At 42.5% G+C, this 23,694-nt stretch overlaps 1 protein-coding gene across 1 annotated transcript in view; it reads right to left on the bottom strand.

Moving 5' to 3' along the window:
• The window catches only part of COL22A1 (collagen type XXII alpha 1 chain), a 214,455-nt gene that overhangs the window by 152,579 nt on the left and 38,182 nt on the right, over window positions 1–23,694 (bottom strand). Inside the window, exon 3 of the mRNA XM_009285084.1 lies at window positions 17,863–17,937. Coding sequence (XP_009283359.1) covers window positions 17,863–17,937 — 75 coding nt within the window. The remainder of the gene's footprint in view (window positions 1–17,862; window positions 17,938–23,694) is intronic.

Genomic DNA, 23,694 nt, shown 5'->3' with positions numbered 1-23,694 from the left:
CCCAGGGAAGTGGTTGAGTCACCATCCCTGGAGGTATTTAAAAGATGTGTAGATGTGGTGCTTAGGGACATGGTTTAGTGGTGGACTTGGCAGTGCTAGGTTAACAGTTGGACTTGATCTTAAAGGTCTTTTCCAACCTAAACGATTCTATGATACTATGATTCTATTCTATGGATCCACTCTAATAGGTCCATGTCTTTATTGAAAACCGCTAGTCCAAGACACTTGACTACATACTTGATACTGCTCCTCACGACCATCGAGATACACTGAAACCAGCTCATACACTGCCAGGATGGAACCTGTAGTTGGTGTGGAGGGTCCCGACCATGTTGTATATATTCTGCACCAGCAGAATCAAGTATACTTTTCATAACATTTTAATACGACTTAGTCTTAGTCCAATCAACTCGTCAGCAGAATCAAGTATACTTTTCATAACATTTTAATATGACTTAGTCCAATCAACTCATCATTATCATGAGCTATTAATCTTCACTGCAGACATTTGTGTAAAGCTTCTGACTTTGTTCTGACGAGGCTTATTAGCTCAAGCAGAAACCACACACATGGGTCTGTGCAGCTCCAGAATCAATATGGTCCCAGCCACAACAAACCCATGCTTTTGCGACGTCAAGTCCCAGCTGCTAAACTGCCAGGGACAGTGGGTGTACAATTGTGCCATGCTCCTGAATTCATCCAGTTCCTGCAGTACTGTGCAGGATGTACTACAGGTGCAGTACTGTGTGGATGCAACCATCCTGCTTTTATCTCCAAACTGGCTCCACGGGATGCACATCCCCCCCCCCACCCCACCCCCCCCCCCCCAGCCACTCCCAGAACCAGACACACTGTGGAGTTAGAGGCAAAGACACTGCAAAAGTCAGGTTGAGAGTGACTGAGCAGAGAACCTGTGTTTTTCTTTTATTTCGGCTTTTCCAACCTCTTCTCTCCCTCACACATGCACAATTACACAAATTAACTCCTGTGGGTGTAATTCCAGCACACAAAACTGGTGATATTATAGTAGCTTATTTTGATAAATTGATTTTGAACTATGGCAGTGCTTTTAACTTTGTTCAGTTAGTGAGCTCCTAAAACTTTCATAGGATAGATAAACATTTTTGTGTGGTGAACTTAGGCCCTAAGATTCTTGGGTTTCTTAGTTGCCCTCGTGAACCTTTCACAACCCACAGGCTGAAAGCCACTGCAGGGCTTGAAAACAGCTGCAACAGGAAAAGGCACCCACCTAATGATATTATTCTTCAAATGTAAAGGAATAAATAGGTGCAAAAAACCTGTGTGGGCCAGTCCCAAGGCAAATCAAGATGTGACAGCAGACAGCAAATAAAACATAAAGCTTCCATCATGGAGCTTTTTCAAAAGAAATAGCTTTTTCTGAGGAAATATAACCTTAATTATTTGCAAAGACAGAAATGGTTGCCTGGTGCCAAATTGAGGCCTTTTCTATTACAGTAACTTTCCTGGCTGTCAACAGCTTTTCCCTCCTGTCCACTCTATTTTCAGCTATTACTGGACATTCAGGAGGGCAAATAAGGCAGTTAAGATGCTCCAGGGCCTCATGGCTCCACCTCATAATCACCTCTGCAACAACTCCAGTGATACACCCTTCTGATGTACTGTAATCAGCCACGATTGCAGCTATAAATTGTAGCAAATAGACCCTACCAGAACATGAGAGCTCCCTTCTGGCTATCACATAAAAAACAGTATGACCTGTCCATATAAACCCTCCCATAGCTCACTTCACCATGCAGTACATATCCTTCACCTACACCAACCACAGAAATGTGAGGAAGGCAGCTGGGCGTTGCTGGTAAGAAGAGGCCACACTGACTACCAAGGGGAATTGTCAACCATTCACAGCAGCTGAGCTGTGAATGGTGAAGGCTGAAATGCTGCCCAAGTGACGTCGTAATGTCGTCACCAGAGTCCTCAAGCTGTAGAGTATTGCTCATCACATGGAGCTCATAAAGCTCCATTGCTCAAAATACACAAGTGCAAGATGCAGTGACAAAAACATCTTGCTAAGTTTTCCCATCATTAGCTCAGACCCAAACTTACTCTCATCTTTCTCCGACAACTCAAGCTAACGTTCACGTCATGAGCAACTGTGAAGGTGTGCACACTAGCATGCTTTTCCAATCAAAACAAGTGTCAGAATTAATCACTCTTTTTTTTTTCCCTGAGATTTCTTAACGACATGCAGTTTAGAGAGCCTAAATAACACCATGAAACATATGCAAGGTTATTAAAACTATTTTGCAAGCAGAACTTGCAGTAATGAAAATAAGTCACACTCATAACTTATACTATCTCATTTGCATTCAGGATTGAATAAAGCACACAGGTAAATCATAATAGGATTTTTCTTATTCAGGCCATGGATCGGCAAATTGCAAATTTCTTGATATATTTTTCATTAAAGAATGAATGAGGGTTGTTCTTTGAAAAATGTCATGTACAGCCACAGGAAAGTTAAGCCCTAGATGTGTCAGAGTCCACACTCAAAACCAGAAAATGGTTTTGTTTTAATCACACTCTTAATTTGTTCTGTGTCAAATTGAGATATTGCCTCCACTTTCCTTGGAGGGAGCTATGAAACCAACTAATTCATGTTTACAGAGCACTTCACATGGGGTTCATCTGGCTAAATGTCAGCTCTCTAGACAGGGTAATACCAGGGACTCTCATTCAGTTAGGCACAGAGAGTCAAATACAGGCGCTTCTAGGGAAAGATTAATCTCATACTAAAACAGATGCCAAAAGTGCATGTTTGTCTCCATTGACATAAAGAGAGCTTAGGATGCTCAGGTTGCATGCGAAACCTCACCTAGCTGGTGAGATAGCCTCCACTCTTAGATACCCCATTGCCAACCAAAGCCCGTGGAGGTAACAGACACTTTAGTTGCTGAAGGATTTCAATGGCATTACAGAAAATGTGACATCGGGCCATACACTAAACGAAGAACTGTGCTGAGGGTGAGATGCATCTCACCTGATTCTAGCTGTCTAAAAAGGAGACATCTAATGTATGTAGGTTGCCTCGGTTCCCTTGTGGGTCAGCAGAGAAATGTAGGAGTCTCTAGGAAGATGACTCATCGCATCTGTCTCAGACCTATCTACAGACAGGCTGAATCACTATTTGGCAGTGCCTACCTCCTTCCAATCAGCAGAAGGGGAGGCCTTACAGACAGTAATTTTCAGACTGCTGAAGTTGGGTGAGATATATTCTACTCATAGGGCATGCTATCTGTTTTGTGCAGTGAATGAAGCAGAAGTAAAGAGGAAAAAAATGTTAACTAATCATGTGTAACTTATATTATTGCTTCATTTGCCATCAGGATTGAATAAAGGTTGCAGATTTTTAAATTCAGACCAGCAATATCTGAAGTTTGCTATCCTGACCATTCACTGTAAGAGTTTCCTTAAACAGATACCATTCCATTTCTAAGTGGAAGAAGAAAGAAACAAACCCAAAATATTGTCATTTAGGCTGAGAAATTAGTCAAGGCAGATTGCCCAGCTGGGACTGGAAAGAAGACACATAGGGAAAGTTCAAAATGAATTTGTGTTTTAAAGTGACCTCTAAGATTATTTCAGCTGAAGGACAATATAGTATTTTTTTATTGTTATTAATTTGTCTACTTCATGTGCCTGGAAGCACTTTGGTTTGAGTATATTCCCTTGTTGACTTTAGGACTGGAACGAGGATTGTGAGGGTGACAGCATGATGCTTTTAATTTAGTCTTGAACCACAATGTTCATGTAAAAAAACAGGTGATGCTGTAATCTTTTCTCCGACATTTGAAGAGGAGTTTACACCTGGCACTGTCCGGCTGCTAACAGCTCAGTGGAAACAGCTCACTTAGATCTTTCCCCAAACATCTCACTTGCTGTTTAGTCTGGCATACAGCATTTCTGGGCTGGATTGACAGCAGAAATATGGGCTGCCCATTGGTTTTTCCACCACCAAGGAGGGACCACGCTGTCAGTGCCATAGGCAAAATGAGATCTTACACATAGCTTACCAGTCCTCTCCACAAGTGAAATGGGAAAGAACATACCTGCCTAAATTAGCAAGGACAAAGCTCCCGTTACCCAGTCATTGCACCATGCTCCAGCACAGGATGAAACAGTGGGACTTTCCTGTCCTCAGTTGCTTTGATTTAAAAGGTGTTTTTTTGTGTACCAGGGCAGGTGTGGTTTCCCAGTTGGCTTATAAACTATTTAATCAGTAATGTCATAAATATGGCAATTAATAAGATGAATAATGCTCTTTGATCATAAGCCTCCTACTTCATTATAGCTACTAAAACAATATGGGGCCACGGAAACCCTGTAGCATGATTACATCTCTTGAAAAGCAGCACACTCTAGTCCATTAACATTAAAATTAAAATAGTGACCTGAAAGAGAAGCTCAGATTCTTAACAGCATACTTGGCTTGAAAAGCAATTTCTTATGCACTGCTCTGCTGATCAAATCAGCCGAATGTCTCTTTACTTGCAAGTAATAACTGCCTTACAGGAAGCAGCCCATTTTTCCAGAATCAGAAAACACACGCAGATTTGCCTGTTACAGGGAAAAGATGGGCAAAATGTGGCACTGGACACTTTCTACATCGTCTAACTGTAATATGCAACCAGATTCTCTTTTACAGGAAAGATGTCTACACTGCACCCAACCACACACTTTGGTGTGGCCAAAGGATGATCAAACAGCTCTGTACTTGTCCAGTGGTCCTACAACATTTGTTTCAAGATAATTATTTCAAGACCAGACCAAAGGGGCCACGGTTGGTTGCCCTGAGTATGAGCTGGATTTCTGCCTGGCTCCATTAAGGACCTGATACGGACAGCATGGCGGCAGCTAGTGTGCATGTTAAGATCTTCCTGTCTGTCCTGTGTTCAGAGGCAAAAAACCCCACCAAATTAAAACAGCACCCAAACCCAGAAAACCAGAGCAACAAAGGGAAGTTTTAATAGCCAGAAAACACAGCAGCGTGCACATTTGGAAAGTCTTCTCAAAGTAGGACAGAGCCCTTAATTTCTTCTTTAGTCTGAAGAAACCTTCTGAGGAAAGCCTCCTGCTTTGCATTCCCAAGGAGCACAAGACAACACTCACAGGGGGAACCACTGGGCTACTTCTACTTGTGAGAGTTTCTGGTGAGGCAATGGCCTGGAGGTGAATGTGGAAAGCAGGTGAGAAAGGAATCAGGAAAGGCACTGGACATCAGAGCCTCAAGTGATGCGTCCAGAATATATTTATTATGGAGGATTTCCAGCCACAAGCATCAATATAAAACAAAGCAGCTTTTGCAGGAAATGCTCCATACTCTGGTCTTGCTTAAACTCTCAGATCAATTATCAGCCTTGTCAATGTATTGACGGAGTATCACCAATCGCCAAGGTCAGGGAGGTTGTCATCAGCTACTGGTTCTCTGAGACTTCTGAAAATAGCAATCTGTATTGCCTGTGATAAAACAGCATCTGTTACTTTTACTAGAGGGAGGTCAATGGCAGTAAACTTTATGGTAGACTAGAGGAGTGTATAAATTCCTAGGAAGAACAGTATCACTTGGGAGTCTTTCAGCAAATACAAGATGTTACCAATTTTCTTGCCTAACGTTTCTGCAGTCTTGAAAGTTAAGCCTTCATGGATTGCCTGTGCTCACAAGAAAAAGCCTGTGTGCTCATTAGATCCTGAACATCCCTTTCAATTCCTACCGTATAGTCTGCAAGGCTATTAGCACCATAAAGAGCCCTCATTTTTGTTACCTTAGTTACTTTCTGTGCTAATATATACTTTCAAAATAACAAAAAAAAAAAATGTTATCATGCCATATTCTAAAGTTAAATAGTGCATTTAACCAGCTATGTCTGGCAATTAGTTACTTGAAGTTAGAGTGTAGATGAGGGGTATGATTTTTCTTCTACTGTATCTAAACCTTTAGCATCCTTATCTTCCACAATGCTCTAGGCTGAAAACAGCTATTTCTGGACAGCCAAGATGTGTCTCAGTTCAGAGCTGGGATAGAATCATAGAATCATAGAATCATTAAGGTTAGAAGAGACCTCTAAGTTCATCGAGTCCAACCGTCAACCCAACACCACCATGCCCACTAAACCATGTCCCTAAGCGCCTCATCTACACGTCTTTTAAATACTTCCAGGGATGGTGACTCAACCACTTCCCTGGGCAGCCTGGTCCAATGTTTAACCACTCTTTCAGTAAAGACATTTTTCCTCACATCCAATCTAAACCTCCCCTGGCACAACTTGAGGCCATTTCCTCTCGTCCTATCGCTTGTTACTTGGGAGAAGAGACCGACACCCACCTCGCTACAACCTCCTTTCAGGTAGTTGTAGAGAGCGATGAGGTCTCCCCTCAGCCTCCTTTTCTCCAGGCTAAACAGCCCCAGTTCCCTCAGCCGCTCCTCAGAAGACTTCTTCTCCAGACCCCTCACCAGCCTCGTTGCCCTTCTCTGGACACGCTCCAGCACCTCAACGTCCTTCTTGTAGTGAGGGGCCCAAAACTGAACACAGTATTCGAGGTGCGGCCTCACCAGTGCCGAGTACAGGGGCACGATCACTTCCCTACTCCTGCTGGCCACACGATTTCTGATACAGGCCAGGATGCCATTGGCCTTCTTGGCTGCCTGGGCACACTGCCGGCTCATGTTCAGCCGGCTGTCGACCAGCACCCCCAGGTCCTTTTCCAACAGGCAGCTTTCCAGCCACTCTTCCCCAAGCCTGTAGCACTGCATGGGGTTGTTGTGGCCAAAGTGCAGGACCCGGCACTTGGCCTTGTTGAACCTCATACAGTTGGCCTGGGCCCATCGATCCAGCCTGTCCAGGTCCCTCTGCAAAGCCTTCCTACCCTCGAGCAGATCAACACTCCTGCCCAATTTGGTGCCGTCTGCAAACTTACTGAGGGTGCACTCGATCCCTTCATCCAGATCATTGATAAAGATATTGATAAGATAAGATAGAAGTAAAAGTGTCCAAACCCTGAACCGGAGACCTACTACTTTGCTGTTATTGTTATAGCAGTCATCATCTGCTACAGCATTTTTGCTGTTCCTGATATTCCTTCCTCCACAGGAAAGGAAATCTGGCAAGAGCTGACAGAGCATCAGACAATTAGGGATATTTTTAAGTGGTCACTGAAGTCTCCGTCTCCAAGGCTCTTCTACCACGTTAAAACTACCTACATCCATATCAGTATATCACTGCCCCAACCATAGTTCCACTTGGCAACAAGAAGTAGTATTTAGGAGGGGGGGAGGGGCACACTGATGCTATCATCCTTCAATGTCTTTCTGGCGTGCTGGCAGGAGGCAGTCAGAAAGCCCTTTTCCTCTTTCTTGATGACCAGCTGCTTGGGTTGGTGAGCTGTCTATGATGACAACACTGGGGTCAATGTCAAAGCAGCTAGACGCTAAATCTTCACATTGTCCCCGTATCCTTGTGGGGCACACAGGTGTCACTTGTTTGCTCATGGTAATCTAAACAACAGTAAGGTGAGTCCTGCAGCTCAGAAACTGTTTAGACCTGTCTCATTGCGAATGATTGTAAAAAGGGGTTTGAAAGAAAGTCTTTTGCGGGACTAATTTTTTTAAACTCTCTCTGGCTGTCGAAAGAAGTGATTTTCAAAGACTTACAATGCATAGAAATTCTGTCTCCTTGCACTGTTTTATTTCTCTCTAGTTCACCTTTCCAGTAAAGACAGAAAAAGCAGCAGCTTATTTTTTTGCATGGATAATGCACCCCACATCTAGCATTCCCAGCTCAACAGTTTGATTCAGCAGCATCATCCAGCAGTGGTTATCTGACTTATTCCCAAAGCGTTAAGGACTGCACCACTGGAGGAACAAACCAGAGAGATTTACTGGCTGCCTACAAGCCGTGCATGAAGTAGTGTGGTGACTAAAGGGGTTGCACAAGGCATTAAAAAAATTAATTTGCTATATTTTAAAAGCAGCTTGCAAAGGAATTTTGGAACTATATAATTTTCCAGAGCCTACAGATTAAAGGGCCTCAAGAGTGTTTTAAAGAGGTTCTTGCTATTAACCAATTGCCCTTTTTTTCCACAGATGTTATGGTTGGGATTTAAGCAGCACTTCATGCTGGTCTGACTTTCTTCTCACCAGATCCACCAGACTTCAGTGAGGACAGCAGCTAAGAGCTGAAGCTAATAATGAGGCTTTGTGGAAGCACACGGAACAGCTCTTACACCAGCATGAAGAAGGTATCTTCCAGCAGGCCTATTACCTTCTAGGTGATACTCCATAAGGTGGTTTAGAGGACCCTTTATATGGTCTCAGTTTTATAACAATAATAAAGCAGATTTACCCCTGATACACGATGCCACCACTCAGGCTGTTGGTTTACTGATCCTGGTTTGCCTCCTCTGCACCACAACTTGTGGGAGATGCAAGTTCTAGTTTTCCTTGGCCCCAGCAAAGCAGCAAGCCACAAGAGTCCCATGCAGATCACAAAAAGGGCTTGATCTCAGCTCAAGCACCAATCCACATTTGGGATTATGAGCAGCAGAAAACTTGCTTGAGGAATATAACAAGAGTTATACCTCAAAAAGGAGCAAGCTTCGGGAGGCAGCGAGGCAGGTGAGCAGGCGATGACCAGGTTGAGCTACAGGGCCACTCTGTTTCAGAAACATCAGCCTAAAGCTTCAGTCAAAAACAGGGGACAGACACAGCACTTGGTAGCCTTACACAGGAAGGGAAAGATAACACTTCAGGAAAGATAAAAGGGATATAAAACCAATGAGAAAATTAGGCCAAAGAGACAGTATGAGAGAGAGGTCAAAACCACAAGCAAATAAGTGAATACACAGTTTTAGCCATCTCACCTGGTGGAAAGAGCTGTTGTAATCTAACCCCCAGCCTGCCGTGAAAACAGGAAATAAATACATGTCTACAGCGGCTGCCTCTGAGGCAGCACCTTTCAACACCTGAACTCATGTTAATAACGCACCACTTTATGTGATGCATTGTTCTGTTTATCTACAACAGTCCACTCATTCTCTCTTACCCGTTTGCCTCTCAGTTTTCGGACAGTTGCGAGTGGCATATTGAACGATACTGAAAGCTGGTTTTGACACTGAACTCTTTGCCTCATTACTGAAGGCTTTCCTGTGTTCAAGTCATTCTCCATTTTCTCAGTGATGGACATTTGGCTTAGTGCCACAGTCCCTCTTTCAGCTCCTTTCCTGCTCCAGTGATTTACAAGATTAAACAGGGGTTCATTATTCCTTTGATGTCCTTGTATGCCAGATAGGCTTGCACCAGCTGAACTTACCAGGACTATTTGTATTAGGTTCTGATTTTAATTAGTTCCTCTATTTTGAAGTCCTCTTTTGAGTTCCTCGGGTGCTAAGGTGCTCTGCGTTCCTCTGGAAAGCCATAAAATGGCATAACTGCAAACTCACCACTTGGGACAGCAGTGGGGAGGGGAGGACTCAACATTTATTTGAATAAAAGTTTTGTTGGCAGCAAGGTGGACCCAAGAGGACTTTATGCATATACCTGAGAAAAAATGACAGCGGATAAGTGTTTATGAGAGCAGAGTGGCAGGACTGATGAATTCAGCATAACCAGCAACAATTCCTACTGCTTGCTTGCATGAGAGGCTAGTATTATTTTCAGGGTAAGACAATGTATTTGAGGAAAAGCAGCTTACGAAGACATAGCCTGCTAGAGTCTCCTTGTAATGCTACTATCTGGGCTATAGGAAAACCCCACCAACATGGTGTTCATGAAAATAAAAATATTCTCATTAATTTTAGGTGCTATGAGCAAGGCCTAATATGAAAGCAGGTAGGGACTGCTCTCTAAGAGACTGTGGTGGTTGCTTTACGCCAGATGATCAGTACAAAATAGATTAGACCTACAGGTAAACCAAAACCTGGCCACAGCTGTCATCAGAGACCATTCACATCAGACAGACTGATTTAACTCCAAGTGTTCGGAGGAGTTTATTGAAATTATATATGCGCCTTCTTCCCACCATGTGTGCACAACGGCCAAAAAGTTTGCACTGATGAAGAATCTATGGGATGGTTTCTCCAGGACCCTCTTGTGCAGCAATCTCTTTCTGAAGTAGAATTAATCTAAAATATTTGGATCAAGAAATATCTGGAAGTACCTCATTGTTAGCCAATCTATTAGTCTTTTTATAGCCAAAGGACTGGTTGCTTCTTGGGCTATGAATAGTCAAAAATCAAATTTATTTCCTTTTCATCAACCTCGAATGCACTGGAATACGAAAAAATCCTGGCTTGTTTAACTTCTGGGAGAAAGCAAATACTACAAGTTTAAAAAAAGAAAAAGCCTTTAGGGATAGATTGATTTTTATTTTTTGAATATGCAGGTAGATCAGAATACTTCATGTGCACATTCCTGTGCATGGTTAACCCTTATTAAGTCTTTTGTGTGAATGCAGAAGTCAGAATTTGCCACTGCTGGGATTCAGACCAGAGAAAGGCTTTCACAGGGACCGTTCAGCTATTAACAGCTTTCTTCCCACAGTAGCAGGTTCTAAAGTAACTTCAGCATTCGTCCTCCATATTCCCTGATGTTTTTGAGCAGCTCAGCCAGGCTACCTGCTCCAGCACAGATCTGATGCCTAGCATCGGTCCAGTCATTCACAGTGCCAGAAGTCCACTGAGATCCATGGTGTTGGGTAATAGCTACATCTCTGACCATATTAGGAAAAAGATTAATTTAAAACATGGTTTTTTTATTCAAAGAACTCAACCCAGCTCTGTGGGTGATGGCATGGTTATGTGTACTCTGCAGGATGCTTGACTGTTTCCAGGCTCCTAATCCAGATGCACAGTTTGGTGGCACCCTACCCCCTGTTGGGGTGACTGTACACTTTCACTTCCCAATTCTTTAGTTTCTGTAGAAGGGCAATTCCTTGGTACATAAGACCAAAAGAAACCACCACAGGTCCCTGGTGGGGATGATCTGGATAACTGGGGGATCTGGACACCGGGCATGCCACGGTGCACATCTAATGCACAGGTTAGAGCTAGCCCATAGGACTGCAGTGGCTACACTTAGAAGTCACAGATGACTTATCAGTAATTATTTGCCTGCTTGACCTAGTTTTCTTGGAGTTACTGGGTATTAAAATGTCCTTGAACGTGGGTGAATCATTTGGCAACCTCTGAAAAACTTCAAAGATCTAAGTGCAATGATCTAGGCTCTAATGTTAAGATTAGCTATTGCACAGTACACAGACTCTTAGAAAGCAAAGCTAAAAGGGACTCACTAAGGTCACCTGCACTGAAGGTATCCCACCTACCAGCCCAGAGGACAAATCCACCCCACAGCACAAGCCCATCCATCTTCTCCACCTCACAGGAGGCTGAAATGACTCTTGGGACTACAGGTACAGGTCAGCTGCTACTTTCCTTATATACTTCTCATGGATATACAGCAGCTATAGCCAGTTGTATGTGTCTCAGGAACCAGGTTTCAAATTCAGCTCTCCAGATCCTTAAAGAATGGAGAACATTAGCACTCAAGGCAGTGCTAATCACTCTTTATGAAATTTTATATGGGGGACTTCCTAGGGCAAGTGGGGGGGGGGAAGAGGAAATAAGAAGCCCTTAGCCATTTCCCCATTATCTTTGCCTAGTGAGGGGTCACTGAAAAATGCGACGGCAAAGTGGCTATGCCATGGCACAGCAAAGCTTCATCCTTCTGCCCCACCTCCCATCCACATCATAGGTGTATCCAGTCCTGCCTATACAGGTATAACACTGAGGATGGAGAAGAGAGTGGCTGGTGTCCGCACGAATAGCCAGCTTCACCTTCACCGCATATGTGCAGTCTTTGCTGGTGACCACCGTCTCTGTGCATCTACTGTCTGAAGACAGTGATCCGTTACAAATCTCTGCAGCTATTCATGGATTTTCCACTTGCCTCTCAGGGGCTTCCCAAGGAGACTATGAGAGGGACAATACGGACTGCCAAGTGCAAAGGGAGGGCAAAACGCCCATCACACAGGCACCACAAAAACGCTTTTGTCCCCTGGAGGACATCGGTCTAATGTGCTCGTTCTGCAGGTTCAACAGCCTAGACACTCCAATTTCCTCCTGCTACCACGTGTTTTAGTGGGCAAATATAAATAGTCCCAGGGATATTATAATTAGCTGGTGAGTCACCGGCATCTCTGGAATGCGAACCCTGTGCTGCAAACCGCAGGATGCTGGAGACATGCTGACAGTTAAACCCAGCCACTGCAGTCTATAATTGTAGGGTACTAGTTTTACAACCAGTGCCTCTATCATAAAATGCCCAAACATCCTTTATAGAGCTACAGAAAAACACAGAGGTCATAAATACGCTGGCATTTTGCTCATTTGCGCATGGAGGTTTCCGAGATGGGGAAGAGAGTTAGAAGCTGAGGTCAATCTGTGGTACAACCCATAATGCAATTTCTGCTGTTCTTCATACACACAGTCTTTGCGACTACTTAGGAGTTAGAGTCAAGGCTTTTATGTTCCCTCCTTGCCCGATTAACACCATCCAGTGTGGCTTGTATGGGATGTATAACGCGACGTAGTGGTTGGAAGTATCCCTCCCCAGCGTTAATTTCTCTTAGCACTTATGGAAAACATTGCAGGTCTTCCTTTACTTCTGTGGCAGATTCCCTCTGAAAACAGCAGTTAGTATCTGTTGAGGAATATTATCTCCTCTGGTGGATAATGTTGAGGACTAGAGCTCAGCCCATTTTTAATTCTAGGGATCATCCAGATTTCTGCAACCAAATCCCATGTCCCGCAGGTCTAGTTTAAAATACAAATAATTCAAATGTGAAGTTTTAAAACCTCAGGAAGTACAATTCATTTTCAATAACTTTCATGACCTGTTTCGATGCAATGTAATGGTTCATAAAAATACACAAGGGGCACATCTTCAGGGTACAAAATGTTATCATTGTCTTTTCCTGCCTGGTCATGATTAATAGTAGGCCATGATCCTTTGTTAAATGTTGATGGAACCAAAATGACAGTTCAGCAATATAAGAGATATTAAGTATTACAACTGGGGTTTTATTTTGAACACTTCAGGGCAGATGAGTTAAACCCTCTTTTGTCTTCATTTCTCTACTTGATAAAAAAACATGCTACCCACAAGGATGCTGTAAGAACCTTGTTTAAAGTATCATTAAGCATTGCTTTAAAATATCAGACTTTCTGGAAGAGAAACAGTGTTTATCCTGGTATTCTAACCAGATTTCTCGCTTTCTTTCAAAATTCCCTGTGTGATTTCTAATGCATGCAGCAACATTTATATTCTGAATTTACGTGTTATGAACTGTTAAGCAGATGCCGCTTCACTTCACTGCCAAAATTTGTATCAGTAGTAGAGTAAAGCTGCCTATATATTCTTACCTCATGCAATCCTATTTCACTGTGGCAGCCCTTACTGAATGCTACAACTAGTGATTTGTTATTTAAATGCTATGATACCAGAGGGTCATAGAGTACAATCCTCTGCTGTGAGAGGACTCATGACTGTCCATCACTGTTTATTTGTCTCCATTACTACTACTTCACCGCTCGTTCCAGTACTTCATATCTCTGACAGTTTGAAACCTTCTTCTAAAGTCTTGAATGTATCTCTTAAACAGTTGATACCCCTTTCTTATATATTTTTCGTCCGTTACCTTGAGTGATTCCCCTACCTCCCTTCCGCTGTTCCCCTGATATATTTGCAGAAAGCAATAGTATCTCCCCTTTCCACCTGCATGCTGCGAGATTAACCAAACCCATTTTTTTAATCTCCTGTTTGAAAATAGTCTCTCTGGCTCCTGAACATACTAATAGCTCCTTGAGGCTGAATCCATCTTTCCTGAGCTAAGGAGGTCTGAGCACACTTTTCTAGATAAGCAGTAACCAAAGCTCTGTCCACCCTCATGAATTCTTCCCTATCTCTACAAGACCTACTTTACCTTGTCCAATACTGTCCTTTGCCTTTTTCCCCAGCTGTACAGCACTGTGACTTAAAAACATCAGCTGACTAAGACACCATCAGTTTCCAGAGTATGAGTTTATAGCACAAAGTCCTGTTATTGATCCATAAGTACCATAACAGGCCTTTTAAACCAATAGTCTCAAGTCAGTTGGAAGAACTCCCAGATTTTTGAGGCCAACCAGTTCCTCCTTGAAGGATATTCCGATCCCAATCTCTATAGTGGTAACTCACAGAGAAGATTAGACCTAAAACTGGACCCTGAGGAGGTCCACCACTGTCTGCCCTCTGGCTTGTTATTCCCTTTCCTAGAAACTTCAACATTATCTCCCTGCTAGCCAGTTTCTGGCTCCCTTTACAACTTTTATTAATCTCTACCCTTTTTCAGTTTAGCAGTGATTTTCAATACAGTACTCAACAAATGCTTGCTGAAGCCCAGAGAGATGAGATTTACTTAGTTCTGTTTGTCTAAAGAAAAAAACAATCACTTGTCTTTTAAAAGGAAAATATCAGTTTAGGCTGTTGGCTCTCTTCCAGCTCATAATGTTCTTTTTGATGCAGTTATTCACTTGATTATGCATGGAGCCATCCTCCTCACACATACTCTCAGCCTCTGATTTAATAACATCCCATGCAACTTCCACCTCTCAGTCACACCGCTGGTTCCCTTCAATACCCAACGTTTGTCCTTTTATAGCTCATTTTATGATTTAGCTTCTATTTTTACTTCTACTAATCCAGGGTGACTCAATTCACACTCACTTAACTGCAGACACAGACTTAAAGGTAGCAGGTCATGCTATAACTTGTATGCAGGTAGGGTGTACGAGAAAGGACTGGCATTGGTGATGTTTCGTGTGAAAGCATTGTCTGTACCATCTGCCGGTGCATTTCACCCAATAAAAATATAAGAAAAAAGAATCCCCAGAAAGACTTTTGTCCCTTTTACCTTCAGTTCTGATGTCTTGTCCCTGTCTGAGAGAGGGAAGAGGTGTTTAATCTGAGAAGCCTTTTAATATCGTCTTCCCTGTCCCCAAAATGAAATTTATTGCAACTCCCACTCTATGGGGCTGCACTTTGCGTCCATCTAGAAACAAGCTTGTGCAAGATGTATCTATGAAGTTCTGTGTTAGGAGCCTGCTGGGCAAGGATCAATTTTGGTTGTCATTAAGCTTCCAAGTGGAGCACAAGATACAGGCGTTAACTTCAAATCCTTGAACACATGAGGACCTGGGTAGCAGAGGAACAGCCTCCCCCAGTGCTGTCAGCGGTGAATCCGCAGAAATTCCAGAGCCGAAATGCTCTGACAAGTGTGAGGGAGCAGGAGGCAGGCTGCTTCTCAAAACTGAAGCGCAGTCCTCTGGAGCAAAATAGAAAAGCCTTTCAGCAACAACTAACAGTACAACACATCCGTTTGGAAGAGGAAACATAGCATACTAAGCCAACAGAAATTTTCCAGTTACTTTAGCTGGGAGAAGGCAATGATTTTCTGTTGGATTTGGACCCAGGGGCCCACAGTCTTCAGAAAATGCTATGGAATATGTAAGGAGTACATAAGGAGTGGAACAGCATTTTGGTCCTATACTGATCCAGCTCCAGCAGCACAATGACCTTTAGCAGACCCAGAATATCCATTCAACTTTTTCCAGAGAAAAGGCAGACAATTTCCTAATCACCAGGAACGGGAAGAGAAAGAAATCATTGTTGTCACACCGCGTAAGAGCAATCAGGGGCCTCCTACAAATCCTCTTGTATTGGTGAAGAGGGGCCAGGCACGTCACTTCAATCAAATAATATAACAATCTTATTAAGTCACTGCATGGCATGGTGAATGTTTACACTTTACAGTGAACAGAGGTCCCCTGGGTCAAATAAATGTCAGTCTGACCAGGGGAACAGACATGTTGCAATAAAGGAAATTCTGATTAGGTATTAGGGGAAAAAAAAAAAATCAGTGTGATAGTGACCAAACTGGAACAGGTGCCCAGAGGACCTGTGGAATGCCCATCTTTGGAGATACTCAAAACACAACTGTATGAGGCCCTGAACAACCTGTTCTAACTTCAAAGTGGACCTAAATTTGAAGTAGGCCCTGCTTTCAGTAGGAGGTTGGACCAGATGATTTCCATAGGTCCCTTCCAACCTGAAATAGTCTACAGATCTAAGACTGCAAAGTCATCCTTTAAGTTAAAATAGTCATCTTTTAAGTTAAAATGCTGAATATTGACTTGCTGTCTAGGAGGGAGGTGGGATTTGAAGGTAAAAGGAAAAATAAGTAAAAAACTTTACAGAAGAGCTTAAGTATATACATATATACTCAGAGCTCTGCCCAACCTGACCTTGAATGTTTCCCTATCCCTGGAAACATTCCAGGTCAGGTTGGACGGGGCTCTGAGCAACCTGATCTAGTTGAAGATGTCCCTGCCCACGGCAGGGGGGGTTGGACTAGATGACCTTTAGAGGTCCCTTCCAACCCAAACTATTCTGATTCTATGATATATAAATATATATGCATATATGTATCTACACTTCACGCTACTCAAAACTTCTGCACCAGACCTGAAGTGGGATGCTTGTCCTTTAGACTGTTCAACAGAATATTTATATTTTTGAAGTCAGATAAAAGCATAGAGTCTATTAATTAGCACATGAATTAAAATTCCACTCAGATAAACACAGATTAGACATAGACAGCCATTTGCAACATCTTCTGGAAAGGATCACACAGAAGATGATCATCTGAGGAGGGACGCAATCCTCCCACTCATTTTGAGCAGCAGCTTCCACTGCGAATAGGTTCATTCAGAATCAGTAGGGCTATTTGCTGAATACAGCCCAGTGACAGGAGGACTGTCAGAACAGGTTGATGCAAGACCTAGCAATAGACAGCAGTTGAAAATGGGTGTTTCAGGATTATGAGTTTGGGTCTAATGACCAGAAAAGTTGTTACCACCCAGCATATCACAGGCTTAGATGTAATCAGACTGCAGCCAAAATAAGCTGCCTACAGACAGCACAGTTGGAACTGATATTTTGTGCAGGCAGTGAAAATCCCCCAATGAAAAAACCCTGAGCGAGTAGCAGAGCTGTCAAACTTTGACCATTTCTACTCATAATCAAATTGAAGAAAAGCCTCCAGCCTCCCACTGCAGTGACTTATGTTCTTGGGTCAGTCACAGATATTCCCAGTACATCCTTGATGGGCAGCTTTTCTCTGCCAACAGCTCAAACAGTCTTGGGGAGCTAAGGAAGAGGTGCAGCCCACGCATATATCTGACAGATTAAGTCCTTCAGCTGGCTGGAAAGATATATCAGAACTCACAGAAAAGCAGAGATATCACCAGACTGGCTTTCCTCTTGATTTTTCACCAGCATTTCAGAAAAGATGGTTCTTCTTGGGACTTTTTATCTTTTCTTTTTTTTCTTGTACACATATATAAGCATTTCTTCAGTGGTAATTACCATTGTGCTTGGATGTCCCACAACAATCACAGATCAAATAAATGGATATTACAACTCACCAAACATGGAGTGGTAAAAAAAAAAAAAGTCATCTCCAAGACTTATTGCATTCCTCTATCTACTACACTAAGCTCCATTGGCTTTTTAATTTGCTGTCATATCAAAAGAAAGCTCATGATTAATTTGCTGTCAACAGACAACTCTTTTCCAGCCCCGCAGTTTCTAATGTACTTCTCCACCACTGAATATGTGTTGGATTAAGAAAATACCAACTAGGTAAGATGTAATGAATCAGAACATCACACTAGAAATGTACAGTTATACTATTTCAATTCCCAGAGGTACAGCAGAAAAGTGTGTCTCTTTACCTGGAATCTCATCAGTCCCTCCATTGGTGTGTTTGAATCGATCTCCTTCCACGTGGACATTTGGACACAGAACATCTGGAAAGCAAAAGAACCAGTATAAAATTATCACAGGTAAACACATCATTTTGGACGCTATAGTACTAACAAAAGCTGATCTCTTGGGTTTTGTCCAACACTTGCACATGGTCCCACAGCAATAATTCTGGTTAACTCTCTCTGCACGCCCTAAATTACCCTTCCCCTATCCTATCCCCTAACCCCTATCGGACCCAACACACTGTGTCTAGTTTTGAGCCACTTTTTGCTGACTGGCTAGCCAAGAAGCCAAACAGAATATGATCTGAGCCTTTCCCTCAGCTGGGACATCACTCTGGGTTTTTCTCTTTCACTAGTCTGTAAATCTACATGAAGGTCACAAAAACTTATGAAAATTGAAAATATTATTCCACTCTCAGATTTGTTGGAAAGGAATTTCTGAAGGCTCGGCTGACATTGGGGCGCTGCCCAAACTTTTCAGAAAGGACAGCTTCTACTCAGAAAAATCTCAAACCTAAACTGCTAAGACAGGAAAGGGAATCCAGAGCATAGGACGATGAAGTGACTTTAGTCACACCAAGGTCCCATCACAGGCCAGTGTCAGAGACAAAAAGTGAAGCCCACTCTCCTATATCTTACTGTATTACATGTGATTCCCCTGTTAACACTCCTCCAGGACCATGACTATTTAGGTGACTGCTCCTTGAGTTTGTTCAAGCAGAAAGCAGCGTTAAATATAACTAAAACTTTGAAGAATATTCACCCCTACACACAAGTTTCAAAAAAGTCATGAAAGTACCCAGCCTTTGTCAGCCATTTCTCATGCTCCTAATGAGTGTCAACACAATCACAGGTAAACGCTTTTCTGCAGAGAACTGTCTACCTATCCACCTCTTACCTGCCATTTCTTTGAAGTAACATTTATTTATGCTTTGTTTTCCCAGATCAATAGGTAATTGCACACTTGTAGACACTGGGGACAGGTAGCTCAAAGAATCAGTTTAATAAGAATATAAAAATGAACCCCTGACTTTTCACTGCTTGCACAGCCCCACATTTATGTCCTTTCTCTGATTTAAAGAACAGCCAGGTGAGGACAGCCAAGTCCCATTCCTTCATTTGCACAGTTGTACACATGCTAATACGCATATCCTCCGCAGTTGCAATACTTACCTTGATGCATATGGTATTTAGCATCGTCTCCACCTGGTGTTTAGTATGTTATTCCTTCAGTATCATTCATTGTTGTGCTTGTGAAGGAGCAGCAAGGGCCAACTGCTCCCTAAGAGATGGGGAGCCAGGAGCTGTGGGTGACCCAAGCCCAGGCAATGCCCTCACCAATGGGGCACAATCTCACAGGGCTCTCTGAAGACTTTCTACAGCAGGTCTACCTTGAATTGTGTGTGAAGCTACATCCAAAATCATGAGACAAATAAAGACTTTTCTGAGGACACTGCCAGCGGGCCCTATATCTCTCCTCCTGCTTCCTGACTCTCAGTAAAAAATCCAATATTCCACAATGTTTGGTTAAGCCTAGCAATGAAATCAGGTATTTTTCCTGCTTTATTGTGCTAATAAATTTACGGTCCAGATTATCGGCGGCAGATGTGGCACTCAGCTCAGTGGAAAGAAAGGGGACTGTAAAAGCCATTGCCAGAAGCCCCAACAGCCAACGCAGCCATCAAAAGCAGTCGAACACATTCAGCCACCCTTTTGCCGCAGCAGTGAGGGAGGCCAGAGTGGTTGCTCGTGCAAGTGTGTGTTACCCAGGGCATTTCAGATTTTCATTGGACCACCTTTAGGGCTGCTGCTTCTACAGATAAAATTCAGAGTAGTCACTTTTTTTTTCACCACGCCAGGAACCGATACTGATTGATGCACAGGGTCACTTCGTGCAAATTTTAGCCAGAGGTCTCCTGTGCTCCCCGATGCCTGTTGGTTTGAAAGCCAGGATACTTCACTCAAACCTGCTTATGTCTTAACATCAGACAGGTGAAACCATGTGGTAGGCTCCCCTCCATCAGGGGTCTGCACAACTTTCCAACACAATAGGGAGCCTCTTCTCTTTTAGGAGAACTTTAAAAGTTGAAAAACTTTTAAACCATTAAGGCTTGCAAGAGCCAAAGTTAGGCCACCTCTATTCCCATTCAAAACTAAGCTGTACTGACAAAAGATTTGCTCAGAAGTGTCAGAAGCCCTGTGCAGATGATATACTGATGCACTGAATTTTGGTTTTGCTAACAACAAATGATCTTTTGGTTACAGGCACTGAGTCAGTGCAGTAAACAGCACTTCTGAGCCCGTCTCGGAACTGGAAGATGTATGGCTACACAGTAAAATAAGCAACATAAGAAATCAAAACGAGCAAAATTCCCCCAAATAAAGAGTAAACAAATGGAAAACATGAATAAAATCACAAAAATGTCATTCAACTTTGCTGCCCAGGACTCCTGAGAGATACACAGGGAAGACTAAAACATCTCAGACACAGCAGTGTACCTCTTCATGCAACAGGGAGGTAATGTCTGAATTATAGAGATATAAATTATCACTCCAATCTTTAAGGACATCACACACTCTCCGCCAAGTCCAATTAGAAAGTACCATGGCTTCCTAGCAGGGAGGTATGAGCCAGCAAAATCTTCCTGGTTTTAGCTTTTATTTTGGAACCAGGACTACACAGCAAACTCATCCGCTTGGCCTTAGTGCAGAACTGTCTTACCACAAAAAATAGAAATGCCATTGTTAATAAAATGATTATTTTCTTCTAGCCCTGTCCTTTAAATCTCTTATTACCTCTTAAAGAACTGTGGCCTCACTTTGGCCTTCATTTTACACGTCCTGTGCTCCTTTTGGCTTCTCCCTTCCTGTCTGCATCTAAGGCACAAGCATACACAGTCCACAAGGGAAAGAAAACAATTGCAATGCTCACTTTCCAGCTACAGAATAATTCACAGAGGCACAAAAGAGGTTAGTGCTTCACCATCCAGATTAGCAGCACGGCTACTTGTGTCCAAAGGAGCCATGTGCCAGACTGACAGCACATCAATCGGTCCCAACCAGCTATCGGGTCTCATTGCTACACCCAGGGGTGCATTGACAGGAAAGGCAAGACAAAAGCCGTTCCTCTCCTGTGGAGCCTTTCTATGAGATCCCTAACGTAAGTGAACATTTTAAGATAAAAGAAGAGCGTTTATGCCTATTCTTTCTGCTACTGCCAGGCCAAACTTTGAGCAAACACTCGCGGTGCTTGGAGGATTTGCACCGCAAATGGCAGAAAGAGTAATAAAATCTGCACTGCAGCTACATCTCTACTAATTTGTAAACATTTACAGATTTGCAAAAAAGAAGATACAACTGACTGACCTGAGCTTTCAGCCGCTGGTCCTTGTTAGGTCCCCTCTGGCCATGTCATTCAAATCTATATGAGCTTGCAGTTGCTTTCAAATACATATTGTTTAAAACTACGTCCTTGTCCTCAACTTTATGTAATATTCTGTCAATCCTTTGTTTTATCCACAAATTTTATCAGCAAAAATTTTCCGTTTATGTCTGTGTTGTTCATGGAAATTTTTAATAGCGCCAGAAATGCTATATATCCCTTTTATGGTTGCACTACATGAGATCAGTCAGCTCTTAATCCATTTTAGAGTATTACTTTTTAATGCAAATGTCATTCAACAGGCAATAACAATGCCTAAGAACAGATGTATTATATCTAGGTAGTTACCATATCAACCAAACTGTAACTCCCCACAGAAAGAAAATAAGTTTTGTTAGAGATGACCTCTTTCTCATAAAATTATAATCCTTGAATAGGAATACCTAATAATTCCCATTCTGTAATATTTTATTCACTGGCTTTGACATAAATTATTATTTTTTTGCAAGTGAGATCAGGCAAACTGGTCTATAGCTATACATATGAATCATTTTTCATTTTTTAATAGCAATACATTATCATCATTTCGAAGTCCCATAATTAGCGTTGTAGTAGGAAGCTATATGTTTACCCAGGTATCTTTCTTCTCTGTTGCTATTGTTATGCTCTAGTAGTCCAAACTTGCCGAAGACGACTGTGTTTTGTTAGGATGGCTGGTGAACTTCTAGAGTCACTTGCTCCTCACAACCAGAAGGTCCATCCAGGGCTGTCACCTGAAACCTCATTTCCTTCCTCTAGAGACAGACTCCTCAGCAGATGACTTGCTTAACGTAGGATAACTGTTTCATTCTTGTAGCCTCCTTTTTCACTCCTTTTTCACAGATCTCCAAATTGTTCAGAACTCTTTGCGGGTCCCACATCAGTGAGAAAGCAGAGAACCCAGTTCAGCCTCACACAAGCCTTGGTGCTGACTCAAGGACAACAGTTTTCTACCTGCCCTGCTCCTGGGTTGATCTTTACAAATAACCACAGGCACATAGAACTGACAGGAGATGACTGCGTCACATCCAGTACTCTGTTTTCCCACCCTGATCCCTGTCCTCCCTCACTCCAACCTACAAGGTCCTCCGGAACAGAGGGACATTTGATAAGATGTCTGCTGCAGGAGCTGCTTAAGTACAAATGAGTAACAACAGAAAATATTGGGAAATAATATTGTAGGCGTAGTGACCATTGCATCTCCAAGAGAAATGGACACTGTATATCTTTCAAAGAGGCATTCAATTGTTTCCAAGCACTGGGGACATTTGCTTATGGGAAATGTATCCTGAATGCTTTCAAAAGATGCTCACACACCTTATAGTGACTGTGCGCCTGATAATTATTGGTTTTGATGAAAGAAGATAGTTAGGACTGGCATTTACAAAACTTAGCTTTCGCATAGAAAGACTACTCTCCCTAGATTTCCTCTACAGTCAAAAAAGAGAAATAACCTCTGGTTATTTAGAAAAGTGGCAATTTAGAGAAGAAACATAGACAGAAACATGTAAAATTACCCCAAAGGGCTTTGCATTCTCCAGCAAGAATACACATTCAGGAGATGCCCTCAGTCACAGTCAGACTGTGATCTTTGCAATGCTTCATTTCAGAGGGAACACACCAAGAATTGATGTGATACATTGGGCACTGAGAAACTCTTACCTAATCTGAGCTATCTTAACATCCCCTACAGCTGTCTTGAACACCAGTTTTAGGATGGGATGCACCACTCTCTCTCTGCACTGAATATTGACAGAATTTGAGAATCTTTTTTGCAATAGATGCTTTACTTTAAAGCAGGCAAAGTTAAGTGAGGCAATCCCCATCATAAATACGCTTAAGAACCCGAAGGATATGGGGCGCTCTGTCCTGCTTTGCATGACTGTGAAATCCTCCTCTGAATCCTGCTCAGCACTGCACAAGCTGACTTGGTTTGTATGAGCTTCTTGTTCAAGGAAGCACAATGTAGTTTTCTGAAAGTGATCTAACTGCAGGTAACACCCTTTTCTGTAAGCAAATCATACTGAGATCTGTTTGATGATAATGAGTGATTCAAGCCTCACTCTTACATATCATCCTTCAGAGTATTCCCTATGAAAAAATCCCAAAGCTGTCAAATATTTTAAAATTAAAAGAGACAGTACATCTTACAGAGTATATGCTCTGTAAGAGACATGTCAGAAGAGCATGTCAGCTCAGGAACCTTCACTAGCGTTAAATTAACATTAATAACATATTGACGTGAAACTGTAATAATAGGGCTGTGAGTTTGGAAAAGAACAATGTGAATGATCTAATAGTTTAAGTCTCTTTGTCTCCAAGCCATTTCAAAAGAAAGTCAAGGACAAGGGAAGGAAAAAAGGGAAAAGCAAAAG

The sequence above is a fragment of the Aptenodytes forsteri genome, unplaced genomic scaffold (assembly GCF_000699145.1).
Source record: "Aptenodytes forsteri isolate BGI_AS27 unplaced genomic scaffold, ASM69914v1 Scaffold182, whole genome shotgun sequence".
Lineage (NCBI taxonomy): Eukaryota > Metazoa > Chordata > Aves > Sphenisciformes > Spheniscidae > Aptenodytes > Aptenodytes forsteri.
The sequence above is the reverse complement of the archived record's forward strand: the minus strand, read 5'-3'. Positions and strand labels throughout refer to the sequence as shown.